Genomic DNA, 12754 nt, shown 5'->3' with positions numbered 1-12754 from the left:
GAGGGCAAAAGGGGATCCAACCCGCTACTAGCAAGGTCTACCTAATTTTTGAATGGAGTTGTGGAAATGCAAACACTTTTCCAGTTTTTGGGAAATGTTTTGTACATCTTTAGTGATGGGAGACCAAATCTTTTACAAATAAGGTTTACTTTTTCATTTATGTAGGACCCATCAGATTTCAAGATACAGAGACAAACCACCCTAAGTTATTGTCAGCCGTCAGTGAGGAAAGCGATCTGGAAATGGTGTCACTTGTTTATTCGAACACACAAATGGCACCAGAGACAACATCAAAAATCAAAGAAAATTGTTCATCCAACCTCTTCCCTTTTAAACGGCAAAGGATTTCCATGTGTGTGCACATGTGGCAACTGTTATTGATTTAGCATTTAAAAGACCTTTTCAAAGCGACACCCCATCATATTTGAGCCTTTATTCACTTTAAGTCTCTGGGGAGGAAAAGTACCAACTACAATGGAGATAGTCTTTTTCTTTTTATAAGCAGACTGCTGCACTTTGTAACTGAATAATTCTTGTTTTTTAATCTTATATCATGTTATATCATCACCAACGAGGTTAAAAAAATGCGTGATTAGGCAGGACAAAGTAAAGGGAGAGGTTTTTTGAGTCCATCCATGAGTCTGCAAAACAAACAAAAAAAGCATCCCTGATGTCAAATATTTAAAAAATGGGTCTTTCTTGAATAAATTATATTATATTATATTATATTATATTATATTATATTATATTATATTATATTATATTATATTATATTATATTATATTATATTATATTATATTATATTATATTATATTATATTATATTATATTATATTATATACTCAGTAGTGTCAAGGCAATAGAGTTACTGCTTAAAAGCTATCTTCATTGATACAGATTAATATTTTGGTGCAAAGTTTGACTTTTTAAGATTGGAAGTCATAAGAAATTGTTCTCTTCTGACACCTGCCTCTAGGGGTCTTCTAGGAAGCTGCAGCATTTGATTCTCTGATGTTTGTTCTAATGAAAGGTGGGGGCTTGTTCTTATGATTGATCAAGATTCTTTTGTTGATAATAACTGTTTTTAATTTATACAAACGTGACCTTTCTTGGGAATTTATTCTTTAGGTGCTGTACATGAAAAGGAGCCATTTGAGGTGGTCTGAAGATCCGGCAAGAATGTTGCCTAGGTGTCTTCTTAACCATTTTTACATCATTTTGACTACTAGTTCTTCAACCAAACAATGCAATTAATGTAATTCCAGCAGATTCCGAAGAGGGGAAAAGCAGCTTTGCACTGATGGTGAAATGCTTACGTAATCAACTTGGATCTGTTGATTTTGAGATGGCATAAAGAGGGACAGAGGAAGGGTCTGATATCTGCTGAGACCACAGATGATGGATGAATGGAAACCCATTGGTTTGTCAACTGCTGATAACTGGAGAAATATCTGTACTGAGTCTTGACACTTGAACACTTTGTATTCTGTAGCAAAACCTTAAGTCGCAACTGCCCGGTGAATACAGGTGGATACAGGGTGAAAAATAGGCAAACCTATATGTGGTCCACAGGTGGCCTGCATGAAATATTAAGGTTGTAGACCACTCAATGAGCCCGTAGAGCGAAATAGTTCATGGGCATTATTTCTACGGGCATACTACGTGCAACAGGTCGTAGGGCACTTGAGGGGAAGGTGCAGCTGTACCCGTCTCACGAAGAGAGATCTTTCAGAAGTAAAGCTGAGTAAGGTCAATGCAGGTCTGTCATGCAGATTTTTATTTTTACCAACCCCACCCTGTACGTTACAGGTGCGTGCGTGCCACAGCTGATTCGCTGTGGCAACCCGTGAAGCAATATGCTGAAAGGTGAACAACAACTACAATTTTATGTTCAACTTTATGACGTCTCTTAAGGTGGCCGCACAAGCCTCAAGGGAACTGCAGGACACACATGCGCTCCCCTAAAGATGCGGCCGCTCTTCTCTATGACCCTCGATGGGCTTGGACAACCCAAAAAGTAGCAGCACTAGTAGGGGTCAGCCTCTGTACAGGTGGATCTGACTAATGCGTAAGTCGCAACTGGCCGTACGGGTGATGGCTTCTCTGGAGGTCAAAACTGGGCAAATCTGTAGGGGGCCTTAAAAAATGTAAGATTGTAAACAACCCCAGGGAGCCCGTAAGGCAAAAAGAAATTTCTACGTGCATGCTGTGGGCGTCAGGTTGTAGTGAATATTTAAGTCATAGACAAGACTAATTAGGGGGAAATAGGTGAGATTCAGGTTTTTTGTAGATCTTTGTCATTTTTTTAACCCTGCGCACTGTGCAAGAAGCCTGCGTCCCACCTGTGCATTATAAGTGTGTGTAACTTAAAAAAATAAACAAAACACTTACCACATGCACAACAATGGTATGCTCCTTTTCATGACATGAAATCAACAAACCGGCAGCACCTGTATGGCTCAAAACTCCCCATAGGGGTAGATGTGACTATTTTTTATCAGTTTCTGAGGGCATCACAGTCTAAATTACCTTTATTTATGTTCGGCTAGCAAACTTTACAACCACAAGACGGTTTCCTAAATTGCCCTCTGACAGTGGCATGTGTGATAAAACACACAGAATGAGCCTGAATAGATTCCTGATGAGTGGGATTCTTCTTGTCATGGCTTAACAAGCAGCAGAGCTCTGCACTTGTTCAATCATACTTTCTTTGGTCTGCTTTAGCTCCGGTCTGAGTAATGAGCCTTCATGCCCGTGCTGGCATTTCACAACAAAGTGCCATTAATCAGGGCTTCCCACAAGGGCACTAACCAACATGCCTAGCAAAAAAGCCCCAGGACCAGACGGCTTCCCAGCAGAATTTTATAAAGAGTTTTGGCCTACTTTAGCTCTCACTTTCCTTAGAATGACAACAGAAATTAAGGGAAATAATGATCTACCTCCAAAGGTCCCACATTTCCCTCCAGCTACCGACCCATATCCGTGATGATCCTCAAAATAATCTGCAAAGCTTTGGCAGCAAGGCTGGAGAAGGTAGTGTCTTCCCTCATACACCCTGACCAAACAGGTTTTATAAAAGGGAAAACATTCCTCCACTAACATGCACAGATTAATCATTCTCATAGATTACACAATATCAATAACCAAGAAGCAACCATTGTGTCACTGGATGCAGAAAAGGCTTTTGAACTGGAAATTCCTAATGTCACCTTGAAAACATTTGGCTTTGGACAATCGTTTATTAACTGGATTAAAATATTTTACGCCTCTCCTAACGCTCATGTCAGAACAAATTATCAAACATCTCCAAGGTTTTACTTACAAAGAGGAACCAAACAAGGCTGTCTATTATCATCCTCTTTGTTTGCACTTTTTACTCTAGCTGCTGCAATTTGGCAAAGCCAAGATATTGAAGGCATTTAGATTAGAAATGTAGAACATAAAACAAGTCTTTATGTAGGTGATGTTTTATTATTTACCCCAAATTCACAATCTTCCATTTGGAAAACCATCTCCTACCAAAGTCCTACCAAAATATTTGTAACTATCAAAACCCATCATCCATTCAATTAAAAGCAGGCAATATAAGGTATTTAGGTATACATATTTTTTCTAGGCTTTCTGGTCTATTCAAGCTAAATCACACCCAACTCTTTAATACAATTGAGGCTGATCTCACTAGGTGAAAAACTCGACCTGTTTCCTTAATAGGGAGAGTTGCAACCATAAAAATGAGGATTCTTCTTAACGTTAACTATCTGTTTTCAGTTATTCATTCCAAACCTCCAACCACCTGGTTCAAATTATTAGACTCATTTATCTCCCAATCTAAAAACAGGACTAGGCCTATCTAATTTCGAGGATAACTACTCTGTAAACACATTACTTTATGTCCTAAAATGGCTAAAACCCAGTCTGTTAGATGAATCTTGGATAGATATATGGCACACTATCTGTGATAACCTACATATTTCTAATTTGCCTTTTTTCAGTTCCAAAATTAAACATCACAGGTGCTTCAGAAGTTTTAACATCAGCTCATCTCTAACAGCCTGCTGGGATTTTCTTAAAAAAAACAAAAACTTCACAATAATTCTATGCAAACTCACCCCCAGACATATTAGTTAACAAAAACATGATTTACTTTACTTTGTGGAAGAACAAAGTGACCCAAGGGTTTCAGCATATAATTCAGTATAGAACATTTATGCCCATCCCAACGTTATCCTCAATTTATGGGATAAGTAAAAACAGATTTCTAGAATACCAGCAAGTCAAATCAATGACAAGTACTAAATACAGATTCACCCAAATAGACCTGGAACTCTCTCCTACAGTAACACTATTCGTGGATCTTAACGACCCAAAGCTTACTTTCAAAATTTACAAAGTAGTATCTAACAAAGATGACACAATCTACCTGCCCATGGCAAAATGGGAGTCTGAGCTATCGTTGAATTCAAGTGATCAATTTTGGCTAGAGATCAGTGTGAATGCCTTTGATATGACCAACAGTCCTAATTTGCAACTTATACAGCCGGAGGGACCCCCGTAGGAGGGCCTCCTCCACACCTGGCCGGGTGGGTGGGTGGTCCCCCTTGCTCGGGCTGCGTAGGGGGTACTTCTGGTCTGGAGGTCTCCTGCCCCCTCTCTACTGGTCTGGGGGTCTCCTGCCCCCTCTCTTCTGCTCTGGGGGGTCTCCTGCCCCCTCTCTTCTGGTCTTGGGGTCTCCTGCCCCCTCTCTTCTGGTCTGGCCAGTCGGGCTGGGAATGATCTGGTTCCCCTTGTGATCACATGGTTCACTTCGCCAGCGTGCATGTATCTCCACCCCACATGCACGAGCACACTGTCACACTGCTCCTGTCTGCTTTATTCCTCCTCCTAACCCACAGTGTATTGATGGACAGATTTCTTCTGCTTATCTTTGTGTCAGAATTTCACCCTTGAATGTAATATTTGTCTTTTCAGCAGATCTAGCAATTTTCCCCTCTCTCTCTCTCCTTTGTATAAAAATGAAAATATGTATTTAAAAGATAACATGTAATAAATAAATGAAATACAATAAGAAAGAAACAAAAGGGGTTTATACAAATATGCACCTTGGCTATCCGAAAATACATGACCCCTTATTGTAACAGTAAAACCTGTCCAACAAAAAAAGGCCTTCAGCTCTCATCTGTTCGCTCAATTATTGGACAGGACAAGTATTTATGATTTATTTATGTTCAGCTTGCAAACTTTACAGCCACAACTTCAACGGTTTTCTAAATTGCCCTCCAACAGTGGCACGTGTGATAAAAAACACACAGAACGAGCCTGAATAGATTCCTGATGAGTGGGATTCTACTGGTCATGGCTTAACAAGCAGCAAAGCTCTGCACTTGTTCAATCATACTTTCTTTGGTCTGCTCCAGCTTCGGTCTGAGTAATTAGCCTTCATGCCCGTGCAGCTCACAACAACGTGCCATTAATCAGGGCTTCCCACAATGCACGGCGTGTCCTCACACACAGCTGCTGTTGTCCTCCCTGTTATCAATATTTCTGTGTTCCGCCGAAGCCAGACGGAGGAGGTGATTCTGTTTTCTGCTCACACTTTGAGTTGAAGCATGTGTTTTTGTCACATGTGCCGGTTTTCCGTGTGGAGACATCTGCTGTGCAGCTCCGAACGGAAGCCTTGGCGCACTGTTGCTGCCTGGACCAGCGCTGATAGGAATCTGATGTATGCCTGTGCGAGCCAGAGATTTTGAGGAGGCTGTTAGCTGCTGGCTTTCTTAAACAATATGTCAGTCTGTGCCTATTTAGCAAAGGCGCACAAACTCGCACACGCACCGAAGGCTTCGCTGAGAGTCGCATCATGGAAAATTGGCTCCTGAAAAGCGGCTCTTTCTTCCTCTCCTCCTCCAAGTCATCGCTGCAGTTTGAGGAAAAACTTTTTTAGCTGGTGAACTCCTGAGTTCCTCTCAGACGTAGCATCTCACCTCCATTACACCTTTTGTTTTAAGTCCAAATGACAGTTTCACTCTGGGTTTCACCTGTCGCCATCTTGGCAGGACATGGTATAGAACACCTGCCTTTCCAAAAAAAGAGTCAAACAGCACAGCTGTTTTGTACAGTCCCTCTAGAATCCTGTGGGCATTTTTCTCATGTTTGTTGTGATACAAAAAGCCTGAATTTGCAACCATTTTTCTAAAAGGTTGCAAGAAATGTTGCAATTTTTTTCTATTTTAACTTTTGATAATACGGGCAGGTTCTATGACCTGCAGGCGCTTCCCTACACCCACCTTAGCCGCCCCCCATTTGACCTGCCCTCACTGGATGAGAGGCTGCTACACACCCCTCTCTCTCCCCTTCTGACCCTGCCACCCTGGTCAGAGCTACACAGATCAAGAAAAGAAAAAAAAACTCTTAATTTTATCTCCATAGCAACCGTTTTATTTTTGGGTCACCTGGGGTGTGACAAACAGCTCTACCCGTATGCTGTTTTTTGAAAAATTGAAAAAAAGTAAACTTTTGCATTTTCTTAGCAACAGAGCAAATTTGTTAACCCTTCCCACTTTTCTAATATAGTCAATGTTGTATGTCACATTGTTTCATTCAGCTTGAACCGACAATTCATGTATTAAATTAAGCAGCTGGGCTGCCTAAAAATGCATGGGCAACAGAGGAACGCCACTTTTCCGAGCTCGCCAAACTGTTCAAAATCTACAAGTTCTAAATCCAACATTGGAGGAGTTTACATTTGTAGCTTTGTACAAAAGGGATTCTGTTTTACACATCCATGTGGCTGGAAGGCTCAGTTGGCTGGGTGTAGGAAACTAGGGTTCGATTCCCAGGAGTGCAATGAGTTTCATCCAGGGTGGGTCCTTAGGTTTGATCCTTCACGTCTGCTGCCTAACTATGATAACTATGTAGCCCAAATAAAATACAGGGTTGTGTCAAAAAAGGACATCCCGTGTAAAAAAACCATCTCTGCCAAATGATGAACAGCATTTCCATATCCATTGATCCATCTTTTCACTCACAGTGATGGTGACTGGGCTGTTAAAGACTGCCACTAACTTGCCCATAGGTGTTCCTGCCTTGCTCAAGGAAATTTTGGGCAAGAAGAATAGGAATCATACCTATTATCTCATGATCAGGGGTTTAGCGCTGTTAACTGCCATGGTCAGCGGGTTTCTGTCCACGTTTAAAAACAGAACCTCTTCTTTCTTAATATTCTTTTATTTTTCATAAGTTAAGCAAACTTTCTGATTGGTTGATCAGCTCTCTGGACGATGACTCCTTCCTGTCTTCAGGTTTCACCACCGGAAACTTCGAAATATAGTAAAAAAAAGTCATGTCTAAATAAAAGGGAACAGTATTTCAATTCCCTATATCTCTTGCCTGTCTGAAAAACTTAAAAGGATTTTCAAACAACATAACATCCCAGTTCATCTCAAACCAGTTAATACTCTCAGACATAAACTGGTTCATCCAAAGGACAAAATTCCTAGCTACAAACAGAGTAATGTTGTGTACTCTATCCACTGCAAAGAGAACTGCAATGAACAGTATATAGGAGAAACCAAACAACCTCTACACAAGCGGCTTTACCAACATCGCAGAGCCAAACCAAGTGGACCTGAGTCTGCAGTGCATCTCCACCTGAGGGCCACAAACCACTCGTTCGAGGACAGTGAAGTCCGAATTCTAGCCAGAGAGAAAGGATGGTTTGAACGAGGAGTGAAAGAAACCATCTTTGTAGAGAAGGATAAACCTTCTCTTAATAATGATGGTGGTCTCAGCTTTATTCTTCCATCCATCTATGGCAGTGTACTGAAACCCAAACAAACCGAACCAGTTCCACCTAGGTCGTTAACAGCTGAAAGAGATGACCAGCTTGGGGAGTGAGTCACCGGCTCCCCAACCCCCAGCTGAGGACAAAGGACTCTTAACTCTCTGAAACCATGCAGGCTAAATTGACAATACCATCCAGTTTCTGTCTGACTCCTCCCAAATGAGCGCATATATACCAGCTCTGCGACCGGCTATATAGAATTGACAAAACCTCTTGGATAAGAGGTGAAACGTCTTCTAACCTTAAAACTAAGTCCAGATGACATCCCCTAAATCTACTACAATGGAACCAACCTGGATGAATGAGAGTCTTCATCAACATATGTCTAAATAAACTTGTTTGTGTTTTGTTTGACATTAACGTCAGTCAGAGCGAAACCTTGCTGATCTGTGATGAAGCTCATGTCTGTTTCTATAAACGGTTCCACTTGGAATTGCAATCTGCTGAAAGTGATCCACAGCCACACTCGTAGAGAACCTGCCTCATCTCATGTACAATTGAAATCATTCAAAAAAATGAGTGGAAATCATGCAAAGACACAATCATAGAATGATAAAGTCAGGAAATGGAGCTCTTTCAGATGATTTAGATCCCAAATTGAGTCAGTGGCCCATTGTGATCAGTCACTCTGCTTGTCATCTTCCTCTCAGTCTTGTTCTGTGTCATTCTTTTTGGTTTTATCTCTGGAAAGATATCACGGGTATGTTTGTTTTTTTTTGCAGTTATAATTTATAACTGAGCTAGATCTTTATTTTACTGTCCCTTATAGTTTCATCCAGGAACGATTCATTCATGTCCATCCCCACAGAATTCTCTTTTACTGTCTCAGCCTTGTGTGAGGTTTTGTTGTTCCTGCTCGACTTTTTCATAGAGACGAATGATGGTGACTTTTACCTTTTTCAATTGCTTCATTAACCCTTTCTCCACTTTAAATTCCAAAGAGGGGAAGGCTTTCATGCTCCTCTGATGATCTGCTTCAGCTGCTCGCTCTCGTTCCCCGGTGCTTGAAGCGACTCCTTGTCGGAGCAAGCAGTGGATGACTCACCACTCACTCTTCTGGCTTTTTAGGCGTCTCTGTCCATTGGTGGAGGAGTTTATTTTATATGGGTTCCTCTTTGGCTCCTCGGGTGGTTCATTAGCACAAAGACAGTAGCAGTTTGTCTCTGCATTATGCCCTGAAGCGAGGTTTACTTCATTCCTGCGAACTATCAAAGCTGACAAAGCTGGAAAAAAGAACCACAAACTCCTGACAAAAACGGATCAAAAATATTGATTAAAGCGACAAACATTCACTAGGAATGAAGCAGCATATTTAATTAGGGTGTTTCAGCTAATATGAGCTAAAATTGTCTATAATTCCTTTCATAGTCTTTTTAAATTGAACTTATTTTAGATTCAGGAGCTTAATGACACTCAGGCAGCAGTAAGTAGTTTTTTTTCCTTTTATCCGTGATCATTTTTTATTTTATTTTTCAGCAAAATAAGGTTAAAGTAAAAACAATTGAGCAGGAAAATCAAAAGTTGAAATAAAGTTTATCACTAAAATCATTAAAACAACCTTTAGAAATTTGTAGAATTTAAATTTGGAAAAGTTAAGGTTTGATCTGTTTTAATGTCATAATTCTTAGACTGCCACCCAAACTACATGCCAGCAGCACCTTTTAAGCTTTACTGCAGGCGGTGGGCCCACAGGGTAGTGAGCCCATGTCATCCCTTCAGGATTTCCCCAGATGAGCTGGACAGGAGGAACTGGCCAGGGAGCTAGAGCGAAGTCTGGGCATCTCTGCTTAGACCGTTGCCCCTGAGAGAAGAAGAAAATGGATAGATGGAGATAACAGATGCTTTTTTTTTAATAAACTGCTAAGAATTGCTTGAAATGTAACCTTTCTTTGCCATTTCTTTTTTACTCTTATTAGAACATTATTTGGCAACTATCCACAGGATATCCGCTGTAAAGATGCCTTTTTCTGAAAATTGGTAATGTTCTTCAAATTAGCATCTCCAGCTCCCTGCTCCGCTCCATTCTGATGCATACACTTGCAGACAAGCAGATCCATGTATGTTTTTGTTTTCTTGGTCTGAGCTGGAATCTGGATCAACACTGTATAGATAGCTGGCTCCAATATTGCTCAAGACTTTTGCTGCAGCCGTGTTGTTAGAATGGGTGTGAAGGGCAGCGAGATAGCGGGAGAGAGTTTAAAAAATGGGATGTTGGGAAATGGAGGCAGGCTCACTCTGCGCCAACAGCCCACTATGAACTACTGCCATTTGCAGAAACTATGACCTAGAAAACAACATGATTTTGTCTAAAAATATCATAATCATAACTAAAAAGACCACTGGGAACGCTTTGATAATAGATCAAAAGTGGATCTTTAAATTTACAGCGTTTAAAGTGGACAGCTCCAGGTTAAGAATGAATATACTTTTAAGGATTTTGTCAGATATTAGAGCTCTATTAATGTCAACTAAATAAAAAAAGAAATACTGCAAATGGGTCGACCAATACACAGCGTCCTAATGATAAAGCAGAAGCAGCACCTTACCGACTCAGGAAGACAGAAATATTTGTATAAATGTATTAACAGAAGACAGATGGCATGTTATCAACAACAAAAAAATCCAAAGAGCATTTGAAAAGGCTGGCACTCTTAGTGCATGTATATGTTGCCTGTTATCTAAATTTTAATTTAAATTTGCTAATTAACCAAGCGATCACATGAAAACAGGAGGCTGAGACCGACACTCACTGTTTGTACTGCTTCTTTTCTTGTAGTGTCAATATTGTTCTTATTGTTACACAGCTTTGGTCCTGATGACAAACTGAGTTGAAAGTTAACAGATTTTTTATAATGGAGCCAAGCTACTTTTTAACTATCAGTTTATGTATTTTTTGGAGAATTATGTTCTCAGCAGGAAGCCGCCCCAATCAATCTTTAGAGTCCCTTCGGCAGAAATTCTTCAGAAATTAAATATTTGAGCTGATAGATTTCACAGTCATTGGTCCTGGCAGTTCTTCTGGGTTTTTGACTCCATGTTTGCAGACTCAAAAAAGACCCTCCCTTTCTTCCAGTTATAGCCTCCAGAGTACTGCTTTATTATGGAGAGGCAGGTAGACACGTGCTACTGAAATGTTCACCTTGAAGTGGTGCATCTTAACATGTAGGGTGCCTAAAATATGTGAAAACGTTTCCCTTTGTTGTTGTGTTGTTCCGGCAGCTTGCATGGAATTATTGTATTTGTGCATCCATATATCTATATCTACCTTCAGTGCTAACAAAAGCTTTAAGCAGAGCTCCGCTAGTATAGAAAAATGGTTGTGTTGTTTTTTTTTAGTCTTTACAGTTGCATGTTACTAAAAGTTGAATAGAGATAAGTTCAGAACCCAGTATTTAAATTATCTTCTGTCAGTAAATAAATGGATGAAATATAAAGTCAGTTTTATTGGCATAGAAAAGTGAGCGGTCACCCTAACATATCTGTCCAAAGCCAATAACTTGTCTGAAACCGCTTCTCTCTCCTGAAATATCTCACAGTTCCATTCAAAAGGATAGAAAATGTTTCCGTTTAAAACTTGTCAGAGAAGAAAAATTGTGTTGCTTTGATGATCCCAGCAGCTGTGTGTGTTTTGAGCCAGTAAGCCCAAAACCAGCTTCTCTGCAACTTGTTTTTATTCATTACTTCATGATTTTGTTGCATGTGTGTGTTCTGTTCCCACAGGTTCATCCTGGTGTTTGGATGTCTGGTTCTCTCCGTGTTTTCCACCATTCCTGCACACCAGGAATTCTCCTCGCACTGCCTGCTGATCCTGGTGAGATCGCACTTAAACACAAGCATGCAAAATGCATAGAAGCTCCACTTTTCGATGCTTAGATCAGCATGATGTCCTCAGAGACTGCTTACCTTGTTCATTATAAGTTCAATTATTTATCAAGCTTGGTTTGTGATGGATAGGCAGATATTAGTGAGTTTCTAGACTGTTGAAGCCTCATTTTAGGGCTCAGGTATGGCATTTTGACGGAGTGACATTGAGTAGTGTTGTTCATATCCCATTGGTAGAATGTGGGAGTTTACGACACTGAAGAAGAAAAAGTATTAAAAAAACACTTAAAAATTATAAATCTTTTTTCTTCTTTCCTACGGACAAAGGACTCATAATTCCTGGAGGATTTTTCCCAAATTATCCTAAAATAGATTAAAAAATGTACACACATGAACATTTTCAGAAATACAACTGACTAAAATTTCTAGGCAAGCAAAATCTTTTCTACCAAAACAGACGACTAACGATCTCTTCGCTCATTGGTCAGGAATTACGAGGGCGGGGCAAATCAACTAGAGAAAGGAACTATGGAAGTCCTGCGCTTTGCAATCCTTGCCGGGATAGTTCACTTATTCAAACTTTTTATTAGGCTCACAAATTTTAAACGTCTGTACCAAAGCCAGGAACAACAATTGTGGAGGCGTGCAAGAATACAGATAAGAAAGTTCACTGATAAATAGTTATGACATATAGATTATTGGGAAAACGGTGAGAAGAAATGTTTATCGAGTTAATTGTCTCATTGTTGTGGTGTTATGGGATTATTTTAAAGGGAATTCTGAGCTCAGTCCGATTGGAAATGAACTGAGACCACCTCGAAAGATGGGTCAGAGAGATTGGGTGTATTCCCAATGAAAATTTGTTCCAGAGTCTCGGGGGACATGTACTCTGTTTCACTTTAAGCAAACCAAATGTGTCCAGTCTAAATGCACCCATTAACCCACAAGTTTCAGAGATGGCTTAAAGTAAAGTTGAGAGGAGCTTAGTCTTCTCCTCAGACAAAACACAGACTCTGGTCGTGACAAAACAGGCGAAGTGTGAAAGCACCACGGCTGTTTTCACAAGAAGAGCATAAGCTTTGTTCAAATGGGCAGG

General features: G+C 40.2%; 1 protein-coding gene and 1 long non-coding RNA gene across 5 annotated transcripts in view; one reads left to right on the top strand and one right to left on the bottom strand.

The window, feature by feature from the left end:
* kcnq5a (potassium voltage-gated channel, KQT-like subfamily, member 5a) overlaps positions 1 to 12754 on the top strand; it is a 123120-nt gene that overhangs the window by 69114 nt on the left and 41252 nt on the right. For all 4 annotated transcript variants that reach the window (XM_023963283.2, XM_023963282.2, XM_078931780.1 and 1 more), the window contains exon 2: positions 11557 to 11647. In XM_023963283.2, the coding sequence (XP_023819051.1) occupies positions 11557 to 11647 (91 nt within the window). The remainder of the gene's footprint in view (positions 1 to 11556; positions 11648 to 12754) is intronic.
* LOC144984218 (uncharacterized) lies at positions 5130 to 6414 on the bottom strand. The gene is made up of 3 exons (XR_013647957.1): positions 5978 to 6414; positions 5829 to 5910; positions 5130 to 5724 (listed from the first exon to the last, which is right to left on the bottom strand). It is a non-coding gene; the product is annotated as an uncharacterized LOC144984218 (long non-coding RNA).

The sequence above is a fragment of the Oryzias latipes genome, chromosome 15, assembly GCF_053564925.1.
Source record: "Oryzias latipes strain Hd-rR chromosome 15, Olatipes_Hd-rR_3.1".
Taxonomy (NCBI): domain Eukaryota; kingdom Metazoa; phylum Chordata; class Actinopteri; order Beloniformes; family Adrianichthyidae; genus Oryzias; species Oryzias latipes.
Note: the sequence above shows the minus strand (reverse complement) of the source record. Positions and strands in the feature narration are given on the sequence as shown.